At 46.3% G+C, this 12,288-nt stretch overlaps 1 protein-coding gene across 1 annotated transcript in view; it reads right to left on the bottom strand.

Moving 5' to 3' along the window:
* Positions 1-1,326: 1,326 nt before the first annotated feature.
* LOC103607704 (rab11 family-interacting protein 1-like) overlaps positions 1,327-12,288 on the bottom strand; it is a 16,754-nt gene continuing 5,792 nt past the window's right edge. Inside the window, exons 3-4 of the mRNA XM_008592179.1 lie at positions 9,579-9,687; positions 1,327-3,344 (exon numbers count right to left, since the gene is read on the bottom strand). Coding sequence (XP_008590401.1) covers positions 3,126-3,344; positions 9,579-9,687 — 328 coding nt within the window. The 3' untranslated portion in view covers positions 1,327-3,125. The remainder of the gene's footprint in view (positions 3,345-9,578; positions 9,688-12,288) is intronic.

Raw genomic sequence — 12,288 nt, 5'->3', positions numbered from 1 at the left:
GAGGAGGAAGTCAACTTAGTAGCACACGTAGTAGATACGGAGAAACCAGAGTTGAGGTTGGCATGGAGGTTAAGTTCTCCATCAAAGGCAATTTTTCAGCCTTGAGGGATCATTAATTATTAATTAGTAGTTCTTAGAAAAAAAAAAAAAAAAGGTTGATTGGGAGAAGGGACCCAGGGAGGGAAGAGCCTGTATAATTTAACATGAAACCGCCTCTGGCCCTCAGCACCACAGGTGGCCAGTGTCGCGCCCTTTCTCCCTCTCTGCCCCGTTGAGCTCCCACGTGTCTCACTCGCAGGCACACACACCCCTCCACTCCGGGCCACAGCTGGGGAGCACGGCAAAGAGCAGGCCTGCCTTCTCCTGCATTCTGCTGCCTTGATGAGGTCAACACACTGGAAGAAAAGGAGAGGCAGGGCGTCTGCCCAAGTCCGAGGAACGAGATGGCGGAAACAGGCACGCCAAGGATGGACGCTTTTCAGGAGGCTGACTCTGGCTGAAGTCCATCATTGGTACTTATTTAATCCGATGTTCCCCTCAAGTACCTGTGGCTCCTTCTGGAGGCAGCCAGGCAAGGCTAAGAGAAGAGCGACTCCTGCTTCCGCAGAGCACAGGCCCTCCTGGTCTGTCCCTTAGGTTAACACTTGCAGCAGCCAGAGGCAAGTCCCAGCTCCTGTGCAGATGGATGAACGCCCTTCCGCAAGCTCCAGTTAGAGGAGCTCATGACCCAATGCACCACCCTCGCTAACGGCTCAGAGCAGGCTGAAGCTTCTCCTAGATAATGCCCCTCACCCCCAGGAGAGTCTTCAAGGACAGTTATGACCTGAATGACCTCCAGGTTATCTTCTTTGTGACACGCAGGAACGCTATAAACTGAGTGTTTTCCAGCACTGGCAGAAGCCAGACACCCTTGAAGTAAATTGTCCTTCATTCTCCCAAGTTCCCAAGTGGCATTTCAGAGCATGGGAATTCACTCCTCCACCCAGAGGTCCCTCTCAAACACTGACCAAGTTACACACCTGAGGTCCTAGTCCTTCATTCTCCCAAGTTCCCAAGTGGCATTTCAGAGCATGGGAATTCACTCCTCCACCCCGAGGTCCCTCTCAAACACTGACCAAGTTACACACCTGAGGTCCTAGCAGCAGAGTCTCCAAACCACCCACCCCACGTGAACAATGCGGGTCTCCATTACCAGCTCCTCCAAGGAAGAGAAACCATTCAGGACACACCTGTCCCCCAGCGCACTTGGGTTATCACAGTAAAAATACATTGATATCAAGTAAAAAACATGATGCAGAACAAATGTATACATGGACATTTTCAGAGTTCAAGTGAATATAGTTATCTTTATAGGTATGTAAATAAATTTCACAGCACTACGAAAATACAAGTCATCTGAGAAGTCCACAGTGTTCCCCAGTACTGTAGGAGAGAATAAAATAAAATAAAATAGCTGTAGATAATTAAACGCTAATTAGATAAATCAAGTTACATATCATCTCAGATTAAAGTGCTCCAATATAATCAATGCTGCAGCAAACATAATCCTGAAAAGGGATTCTGCTGCCAATAATCTGGCTTCTTAACCACAATGTAACAAGAACATACAGACAAGAGATTCCCGATTTAATAACTGCTATCGTCTCAAGCCCTGCCTACACCAGTGGCCTGTGACGTTCTTCCCCTATGAGAGATGTCAAGATTTGATGAGATTCTATCACAACCAGGAGAAAAACTGAGAACGCAAAAACATTCTAATTCCAGTATCAGGTGACCAACAATAAAATTACCTGAAGAATATGAACTGTTGCTATTAATTAAGAAGGGGGCAAGTGCCCTAGTTTTAAAAAATGTGTATTAATCTGGTTTTTAAAATATAGCAATCCAAAAGTAAGTATCATCTTGTGATACTTTTCACAATTTTCTAACAAGGAGGTAAAATGCCTGGGTCTATTTTCATGAAGGAAAGTGGAAAAAAGCAACAGTTTAAAGTCTGAGGCATTTCTGTTTTCCACTGGCTTTTAAATTTTATTAGCTATATAAAGCCCCTCACTACAACCTCTCCAGTACCCAGAAGTGATGGGTTTTCTTCCAGGTAGGGACAGGAAGAATTCAAAGGACAGTCACATGCAGCTCAAGCCCTTCAGGGTCCAAGTTATGGTTCCCCATGACCTGCACAGTTAAGGGGCTGCTTCATCTCGAGGAGCTGGACCCTGACCCCCTCCAGGAAGTGCTGCCAAGGACACCAGGGAGCCAAGCAAAGGCACAGGGGGAAATGGCCAAAGGAATCCATACCTGACAGATCGGTTTTAGCAAGTGCTCGATCACCCAATCCCTTAAGGCACTGAATAGGCCAGTCCAGCCAGCGGGAACCCTCCTGTCACAAGAGGAGGGACGTTCCCCCTAATTGAGTAAAAAGTGATTCTCTTAATCCTTGTATTCTATCTTTCATATCTCCAGTAGAAGGGCTTTAGGGATCTAAACAGAGCACATTTTAAGGCTACAGAGAAGAGGAAGCTGATGTTCCGAAAAGGCAACTTGTTCAAAACCTAGAAGGTAAACTCAGAGGCATCCCCTAAACTCCTCTGCTCCCATCAAGAAACAACACCCAAGTAGCCCAATAGGTCTACATGATATCAAAATTTAGCCAAAAGGCCACACCTGAGCTACTCAAAAGCCAAGAAAGTGTGTGTGACACAGCACCAGCTGCATGGTTCTTTCCCCATGTCACCCTGTGCTTTAATAACTGGAGGATACGTATTTGAAAAAAATCTCATGTCAAAGAAATAAAACCCCAGTGTTAAGTTGCATTAACACCTCCTGTGCCACCTGTACTTCCGGCTCAGGATCAGATCTTATGACCATGTTTCTGGTGGAATAAAGTATTCACACCCTAGTTAAAGGCACGGTGGTATTTAAAAATAAAACCCTGGGAATGTACAGTAAAAGATTCATTGTAATAATTAACCTGGCTTCAATTGGTAGAACTGAATTGCCAGATAACAGGCAAGAGAGGTGTCATCTGGAGCCTGTTGGCTGGTTATCCTCAGGCATACGCAGTCCCTGACCTCAAGAGCAGGTGGAAAAAAACTCACGAAAATGTCCCAGTGTTTTATTCAGGTGACTCACACCTTTCCTGCTTTCTTGCCAGCCTGAGCCGGAATGCGGAGGATGTTGGGGGTTTCCTCCATGACTCTGACCAGCAGGTTGTCGATGTAGTCTTCCAGCTCCCGAACCTGAAACTCCTTCCTGCTTATCGTTTCCTTCTGCCTGAGGACCAGCTGAATCAACTCATCGTGGGTCAGCTGCGCATAGGCAAAGGCCGGGTCCGAGGGGCTGTATTTCTTTGGAGACTACAGAAAGGGAGGGAAAGTTATTAAATCAGCATAGAAATCAAATATCTAAAAGAAATAGAAAAGAGGAAAATGTTATTAGTGATCTGGGTCTCTTGGGAATCTGTTTTCTTCAATTTAGGGTGAAAAGAGGTTATTGATGAAGTTTCTGTAAAGGGCCAGATAAATATTTTAGACTTTGTGGGCCACATATAGCCTTTGTTGCATGTTCTTTTCTCATTTTTTGTTTGTCTTATGACTCTTTAAAAATGTAAAAAAACATACTTGGCTCATAGGCCACAGACCTCTCCATTTGACTCTGGGTTTGGAGTTTTAAGAAATATAATTTAAGAAATATAATTATCAGAGGACTCAGTCCTCCAAAGAAGTGTTCCAGCTGCTGTGAACACTAGGAGCTCGCACAAGCAAATATCCACGCAGAGCTGGCGAGGAGCCCCAAGCCAAGGGGCCGTGAAGGAACACTTGTGCGGACAGGTGCAGGGAGCACCCGCCTTCCATGGCTGTCTGGTGGTCAGGTCGATGCAGTGGCCACTCAGCGAGCCCACTAAAGGCCTTTCATACTCATAAAATATGCAGAATCAAAGCCAAGTGCCACCCAGCCAGTCATCACCCTCAGAGATCCAGGCAGGGCACACCCTCTGGGTACGCAATGGCCTGTACCAGAGCTGAATGTTCCCCCTCCCCTGAGAGCAGGTGCCCTGAAGAGTTCCTTTACTCTGTCAGCATTTATAACCTGGGACGACTGGAGTCCAGCTGCAAGCCCAAGAGGCCTGAACCACGAGGAAACACAAAATAAAGATTAAATAAGAATTAACATGTTGTATCAAGTCTTCAGTAAGGGGGAAAAAAACTGTCAGCATTTATAACCTGGGACGACTGGAGTCCAGCTGCAAGCCCAAGAGGCCTGAACCATGAGGAAACACAAAATAAAGATTAAATAAGAATTAACATGTTGTATCAAGTCTTCAGTAAGGGGGAAAAAAGTGACTTTTCCTGAAATCTGTGGCTCGGGAGTTTTACAAGTTTAAAGAAACAAGATCCTGGAGCAACTCTGAGACCATTTTGCCTGCAGAACTGTGAGCCAATGACAATTTTATTGCCCTGAGTGTCTAGCAGTTTCACTGTCTACCAGGAAGGCTAAGAGACTACCTTCTCCAAAAAGAAGCTAAGCCAAGAGCAGAATCAACACCGGCTCTTCAACGACACAATGAAGCCCCAGTTCAGTCCAGTGAAGCAAACTGCCCACACACCAGCCAGGATTCAGAGGAGGAATCCAGCCCTTTCAACCCGGCCAGGAATGAAGCTCAAAGGCTTAGAAACACACACTGACATTCATATACAGAGCAGGTTTCAACCCAACACACGCTGCACATAAATAGGTGAGATGCTGGACTACTTTCCAAAAACTGCTTCTGCCTTATTCTCCCTCTGCCCCCCAAACATGTGGAAGGCCTGAATTCACAGGGTACCTCCTCTGGACCTCAATCACTCTATGTGTGACTTCCAAAACGACATTCAACAAAAAAGTTGCATGTCCAAAAAAGAGTTCTGGGAATTGGTTGCATAGCAATGTGAATGTACTTAATACTACTGAACTGCACATTAAAAAGAGTTAAAATAGCAATTTATTTATTATTATTTTTTTTAAAGATGACCTGTAAGGGGATCTTAACCCTTGACTTGGTGTTGTCAGCACCACACTCTCCCAAGTGAGCCAACCGGCCATCACTACATAGGGATCCGAATCTGTGGCCTTGTTGTTATCAGCACCACACTCTCCCAAGTGAGTAAGGGGATCTTAACCCTTGACTTGGTGTTGTCAGCACCACACTCTCCCAAGTGAGCCAAAGGCTGACCCTAAAATAGTAAATTTTTATGTGCATTTTGCCACAATTTTTTTCAAAAAGTTGCATGTCTATTTACATTTCATATCGAGAAAAAGTTGTCTTTGTAAATAATGGCCAGAATATGTCCTCTTATATTGCACCTCTGTCACAGAAGGATTTCATTTATTCAAAAATGTTTATTACATAAAATACTCTGCAAGGGAGTTTGGGAGATAGAAAGACGAAGAAGCTGACACCTGGAGGGCAGGGCCAGGGCTTATCACTTGGCAACACCAGGTCTGCACAGAGTGTGACATGCACAGTGGCTCAGTGACCCACCATAATAAGAGGCTGGGGTGAGCGGGACGAGCTTCAGAGATGAAGCTGCATGTGAACTAAAATTCTTTTTCTCCAAAAATAACCAAAAAAATTTATTTTAATTATAAAATTTCAAATACAGAAGGGAGAAAAATCATTACCTACAATTCTAACACATAACATTTGAGTCTCTTTCTTATTTTTCCTGGGGTTTTTTATGGTATGTTTTACAATGTTAGCACGATACAGAACATGGTTTTATAATTTTTTATGATTTTTATTTTGTCAGCATTTTCCCATCATTAAATTTTAGTCAAAAATTGCTTTTTAATAGCTGTTTAAAATTCCATTATATTTTAACTATCCTGTTATTGCTGGATATTTAGATTGTTTTCATTTTTCATAGTTATAACATTTTTATTAAAATGCATGACCATAAATCTTTAGCCACATCTCTATAAATATTTCCTTAACATGAGTACCTAGAATTGAAAAAGCACATACACTTAAGGTACTTCATATAAACTGTCACACCGCTATTCGATGTGGATTCTGTAACTCAAAGGGGAAAGAAGATATATAGGACTTTGGAATCATTAGAAGATCCTAGTTATGTGATGGTTAAAAAATTATAAAACAATCCAGCATTACAGAAAATGAGCAACAGCCATGGAAGTGAAGAGGCACAGGGAGAACCTCCACTGGGGCGAGCATGAACGGTGCCCCTGTCACGTGTTTCCTACACTGGATTTTTCCTTTTACAAAGTTGCAATAAATGACGAACGTTTAAATGTGTGTCCAACTTTTTCCATATAATGTAACAAACGATTTTTAGATCTAGTTGTCTTTGCTGTTTTCAAATGGAAGTGTTAAAGCCACCTGGGTAAATAATACACTCCTAGTTATAAATCATCTATAAAGAAGGGAGGCCCTCAAACAATAAACAAGGGGGAAAAAAATCATTGTTCCAGCGAGCTTTTCACAACTTTAGCTAGAGGATTTCCTTCTCTAACCTCTCTCTCATTTCGCAACATTCCAAAGAGCAGTTATTTTTATAAATGTTGTTTTATGCCTTAGCACAAAGCGTCTGTGATACAGCAGGGCAACAGGACTGTCCCCGGGAAACTTCACACACTTACTTAGAGTATTTACTAGGTACGGTCCAGGGCCTGGAGCTCTGTTGCAGGAGGCAGTGGCGCAGGGCAGGGCTTACAAATCGTGAGCAAAGCAAGCAGCGGCTGCCTTTGTTTTGTATTCTCTTAATCAGGGCCAGGAGATAAGCCCCTGATTAAATGAGCCTTGAAGTGTAAATAACATGGGAGCCAAGGGTCTTGCTAACTTCCTGAAAAGGAGGCGATTGTTTCTCTTTGGAGCCACATTGCATTCCACAGTAAAAGAGGGGATGGGAGGCTGCTGAATTACTCTGATTTTTATTACTATCCCCTTCATGCTGTTCCTTTGCCCAATTTCCTAGTAAATGTCATCAGCTCCAGGAAGACAAGTGCTGCCTCTCTTACCTGCAACAACCACAGAGAAGCCAGCCAAGCTGAGTGGGTCGACTTATAGCACTAGGCTATATATTTTTAGGCTAGGGCTATAAAGCAGCTATGTACGCAGTTCCGGCTATGGCTGGTAGCTCTGAGAACAGTGCTTCCCACCCGTCCAGTCAGCACCTTCCACATGGGAAGAGCAGGCAAGAAAGCTGGAGGAGGCCACCTTGTCTTCAGCAACGATTAGTTGCGACACCTCATCATGACCCTCCAGCTTCTAGTAAACCTGCATCCCAGCTCCTGGTGGCAGAGGCGCTTTGAAAAACGCTTCCACAAGTGAAGGATGCACAAGCCAACATGTTTATTTAAAAAAAAACAAAAAACTATTTGAAGTCCTGGAGTCCACGGGATTGTAAAATCTATGACTATATGAAACTTTCAGCTGTCCTTAACTAAAATAAAAACAAAGTTTATTTCTACAGACTGCAGCTCCCAGTGGTCTCAAAGTTCCTCTCCACACATACGAAATACAACACATCCTTGCCCACTAAAGGTCACCAATACCTCAGTCAGTCCGTCATTCTCTTCCAGTCCATGTGGTAATGAGTCGAAGACCAAGGGTGTGCGACAAGGCAGTATTCTAAATCCTTCTGAGTTTAGAACCAGAAAGGGCAGGATGAAGACACTCCAAAGCAGAGATCATGGGAGAGGTTGGTTTTGTATTTGTGGGGAGGAGCTGTTTTTTTAATGTTAGCCCCCACTTTTTAAAGAGAAGAGACTCTCTAATCCAGCAATATTCTTCCTGGAAATTTAGCTTAAGGAAATAATCTAAAAGAAGATGAAAAGTTCTATGTAGGAAATTGCTGCCTACAGTGTTAATTCATATTGAAAAACAGAAAACAAACTAAATATCCAATAATAGGGGAATGTTAAGTAAATACTGGCATACCCATTTCAAAGAATTAAATAGAACTAAGAATTAAGTAGGATTAAGTAACATGCAAAAATGTTTATGATGTACTGCTGAGTGTAAAAGAGAATGTAAGAGCATTTCTGTGCATGTGATGAGGTTGGGAAATCACCATTTTGCAAACACTATATTCGCCAATGGATATTAAGGCCTGAGAGTAAAAGTTTGATGAAGAAGAGAATATTTACATAGTCTGAAATTAATTCCCTGCATATGTTGTATTAATTATGAAGGGAAAAATAGTAGCTTTGTTCCAGTGGAGAACCTGGCAGACACCTCAATAAGTCATCAGGGTTAACACTCCCACTAGTGGGAAAAACTGATATCATGAACCTCATTATGCAAAATACTGACGATGACACATTATTTGTGTAGCTAATTCCTGCCAAGAATGCATCACCTCCACCAAGTCATGAGAAAACATCGCACAAACCCAAACTGAGGAAAATTCTACAGAACTGATCTAAAATCTTTTAAAATGTCTTTGTTGTAAAAGAGAAAAAAAAGGGGCGGGGGGGGGCAAAGAACTATTCCAGAATAAAGAAGACTACAGAGACAAGACAAATAAATAGTGAGTGATCCTGAACTGGGAAAACAAAGAACAGAAAGACTAAAAAGGAAACTATTGGAACAATGGGTAAAATTAAAATATGGAGTATAGATGAGAAAACAGTTGTTCAAAACATCGACGTTAAATTTCCCGATTTCGATGAACATCTTTATTTTTATTTATTTATTTATTTTTTTAAAAGATGACCGGTAAGGGGATCTTAACCCTTGACTTGGTGTTGTCAGCACCACGCTCTCCCAGTGAACAACCGGCCATCACTATATGGGATCCGAACCCGTGGCCTTGGTGTTGTCAGCACCGCACTCTCCCAAGTGAGCCACAGGCCGGCCCCCGATGAACATCTTTATTCTTAGAATTACACACTTAAGTGTTTAGGTGTGAAAGAGGCACAACATATATAACTTACTTTCAAATGGTTCAGAAAAAAGTGCCTGCATCTGCATGTGTGTGTGCACAGACAGAAGGGGAGGAAGGTACTGCAAGGATGCTAAAGCAGACCTGGCCAGACGCTAACAGTGGGTGAAACAGGAATGGACGTTTACAGGAGCTCTTCGTACCACTCTTGCAACTTTTTTAATGTTTGAAACTATTTCAAAAAAAGTTTCAAAAAAGTACATCTATGCAACAATTACATCTACAAGAATTTTATATTCCTGCCAAAAGATAAGAAAGGAAACACGGGAAAAAGAAAACATCTGACTTGAATGGGCCAGACTGTGGGTGACACTTTCTTCTAGTTAAAAAGAAGTGTAGGTCCAGGGTTTGATCCCTGTATCAGCCAGCCACCAAAAAAATAAATAAACAACAGAAGTACTGGTGTCAATCATGCTGCTCGAGAAATAAAAATATTTAACAATAGCAAAATAACTATAAGGAAAAAAGCTAATTATCCAACGGAAAGTCTGGGGGCTCCCAAAGCTCACCCAAGACACCGGACTCGTGATTAACTCCTGGCTCTGCTGCTGCCCAAGGAGGTGTATACAATGGCGACTCCAGTGACAGGTGCTCTGTAGGTCCCTAACTAACGTGCCTGCTTCTTACAAGACATACCTTCGTCATGGCTTCATTGATCAAGTTCTCACTGATGATGGTGGCAGTTCCCAAGCTGGAGTTTGCAATCTTGGTAGCTGTTGTGCTCATTGGCTTCACAGGATGAAGTCTAAAAGAGAAGGGAAAAAGGATCCTTAGACCTTTCCGTAGCCAGAAAACCAAGAAACTACCCATCTCAAAGAAGGCAGCCAGCAAGGCAGACCAGGGGGACAGTGACACACTCTGCTCTCTACTCTGTCCGACACACTCCAGCGTCTCAGCCCCTGTGGAAATGAAGCAGTCAGGACTCAGCAGCCACTGCATAGCCAGCAAAGCGCATCCTTGGCCAGGTGTCCCGGCGTACCCACAAGACCCTTAGTCTTGTGATGAGCAACAGGGGAATATTAAAGGCAGTCTCTTATTTTTTGGAGGTAGCTACAGCCGAGGACCCCTCTGTGGAGCTCCCTGCAGAGCCTTCTGTGCCTCCACTGTAAAGAAAGAGTCTAGAACAAGCGTGCCAGCTGCACATCAGGCAGTGCTTAAAAGAGGTTTTCACCACCACTAGACTCTACTGCTCCATCTCAGTTGGTTTCTGAGACTGTTAAGATACTGGTCACAGCGGCTGGCCGGTTAACTCAGTTGGTTAGAGCACAAGGTCAAGGGTTTGGATCCCCATAATGACCAGCTGCCAGGAAAAAATATATATATATATATATCAGCCACACCACATTTCTGCAATTTGAGTGCTCCAAATCTGACAGTGCAGAACAATTCCTAAGCCACCTTTGACGACTACTACTGTGTTCCTCTTCCAAATGCAGCAGCGTCTTGAGGTATTACCACCACAAGGGACGGCCCTCCTAAAATAGGCCACACTGGCCAAACAGGCGCGGTGTGACACTGGGACATCTGCGTGGTCGGAAAGCCATGACCTCTGCAGGAGAAAGCTATGGCAGAGCCCCTGTCACCCTCACAAAGCCAAGCCTCCCAGTGTCTCACCTGTGCGCGCCCGGCTGAGCCGAGCCCGTGCGCGTCTCGGAGGGGGACACCCAGGCCTGAAGGAGCGGCTTCCTCTTGCCAAAACTGTCAACTTTACCGGCGCAGCCCTCTGCTGTTACCTTTTTTGGAGATTCTGCTGTACTGGTGTGGTGAGTGTCAGAACATGGAGAGCTGGGGAAAGAGTGTGTGGCAGGAAAGGTCTCAGAAAGGCTGTGGGTGCTTCGGGCCCAAGGGCGCGCGGGTCCCCGGCAGGCACTGGCCCTCTTCCCTCCTCCGGACAGGGAGGCGACGTGCTCAAGGAAGAAGCTCCTACTTGCGCAGGTGCCAACTCTGCTGTCTTTCTGCCATCTTCAGCCTGATCTCCTCTTTCATCATCCGATGCGACTTCAGGAATGGAAGGAAGGGTTAGGTTCAGTTCAGCCATGGCTGGAGATTTAACATCCGAGGGAGACTGGAGGTCGCTCAGGGGGCCAGACAATAAACCTTCATGGTCACTGGCTTTGCTCTGATACTGAGCCCCAGGGGTATCGTCTCCCTCAGCCCTGAAGAACAGCCTGTCTTCTGCCGAGCTTGCTGCACTTGTGGGGCCTTCTGAGAAATTCTTTACCTTTTTTGGAGATTCTGCTGTACTGGTGTGGTGAGTGTCAGAACATGGAGAGCTGGGGAAAGAGTGTGTGGCAGGAAAGGTCTCAGAAAGGGGGGGACTGGCCACGGCAGAGTCCAGGGACAGGCCAGCAGGCTGACCCGGCCTCCCGCTTCCCTTCGGTTTTTCTTCCTCGCCACCGCCAGGGCCTGGCAGCTGTTTATCCAAGCTCGAGCTCTCGCCATGCTGTGGCATGTGACCTCCTGGAGCTGTGGCCTGCACCAAAGGGGCATCGATGGCCTCTGTGGGTGCTTCGGTCCCAAAGTCACGCAGGTCCCCGGCAGGCACTGGCCCTCTTCCCTCCTCCGGACAGGGAGGCGACGTGCTCAAGGAAGAAGCTCCTACTTGCGCAGGTGCCAACTCTGCTGTCTTTCTGCCATCTTCAGCCTGATCTCCTCTTTCATCATCCGATGCGACTTCAGGAATGGAAGGAAGGGTTAGGTTCAGTTCAGCCATGGCTGGAGATTTAACATCCGAGGGAGACTGGAGGTCGCTCAGGGGGTCAGACAATAAACCTTCATGGTCACTGGCTTTGCTCTGATACTGAGCCCCAGGCGTATCGTCTCCCTCAGCCCTGAAGAACAGCCTGTCTTCTGCCGAGCTTGCTGCACTTGTGGGGCCTTCTGAGAAATTCTCCGCCATGGAAGCTGGGGCGCCACCAGCCAGCAGCCCGGGTGCCGTCTCCAGCCCCCTCTCCAAGCCTTCTGCATGTGCAGACCCAGGAGGCTCTCTGGCAGCCACGTCTCCGGCGGCGGCCACGTCTCCGGCGGCGGCCACGTCTCCGGCGGCGGCCACGTCTCCGGCGGCGGCCACGTCTCCGGCGGCGGCCACGTCTCCGGCGGCGGCCACGTCTCCGGCGGCGGCCACGTCTCCGGCGGCGGCCACGTCTCCGGCGGCGGCCACGTCTCCGGCGGCGGCCACGTCTCCGGCGGCGGCCACGTCTCCGGCGGCGGCCACGTCTCCGGCGGCGGCCACGTCTCCGGCGGCGGCCACGTCTCCGGCGGCGGCCACGTCTCCGGCGGCGGCCACGTCTCCGGCGGCGGCCACGTCTCCGGCGGCGGCCACGTCTCCGGCGGCGGCCACGTCTCC

The sequence above is a fragment of the Galeopterus variegatus genome, unplaced genomic scaffold, assembly GCF_000696425.1.
Source record: "Galeopterus variegatus unplaced genomic scaffold, G_variegatus-3.0.2 Scaffold7638, whole genome shotgun sequence".
NCBI lineage: Eukaryota > Metazoa > Chordata > Mammalia > Dermoptera > Cynocephalidae > Galeopterus > Galeopterus variegatus.
This window is presented reverse-complemented; position numbering and strand designations above follow the sequence as displayed.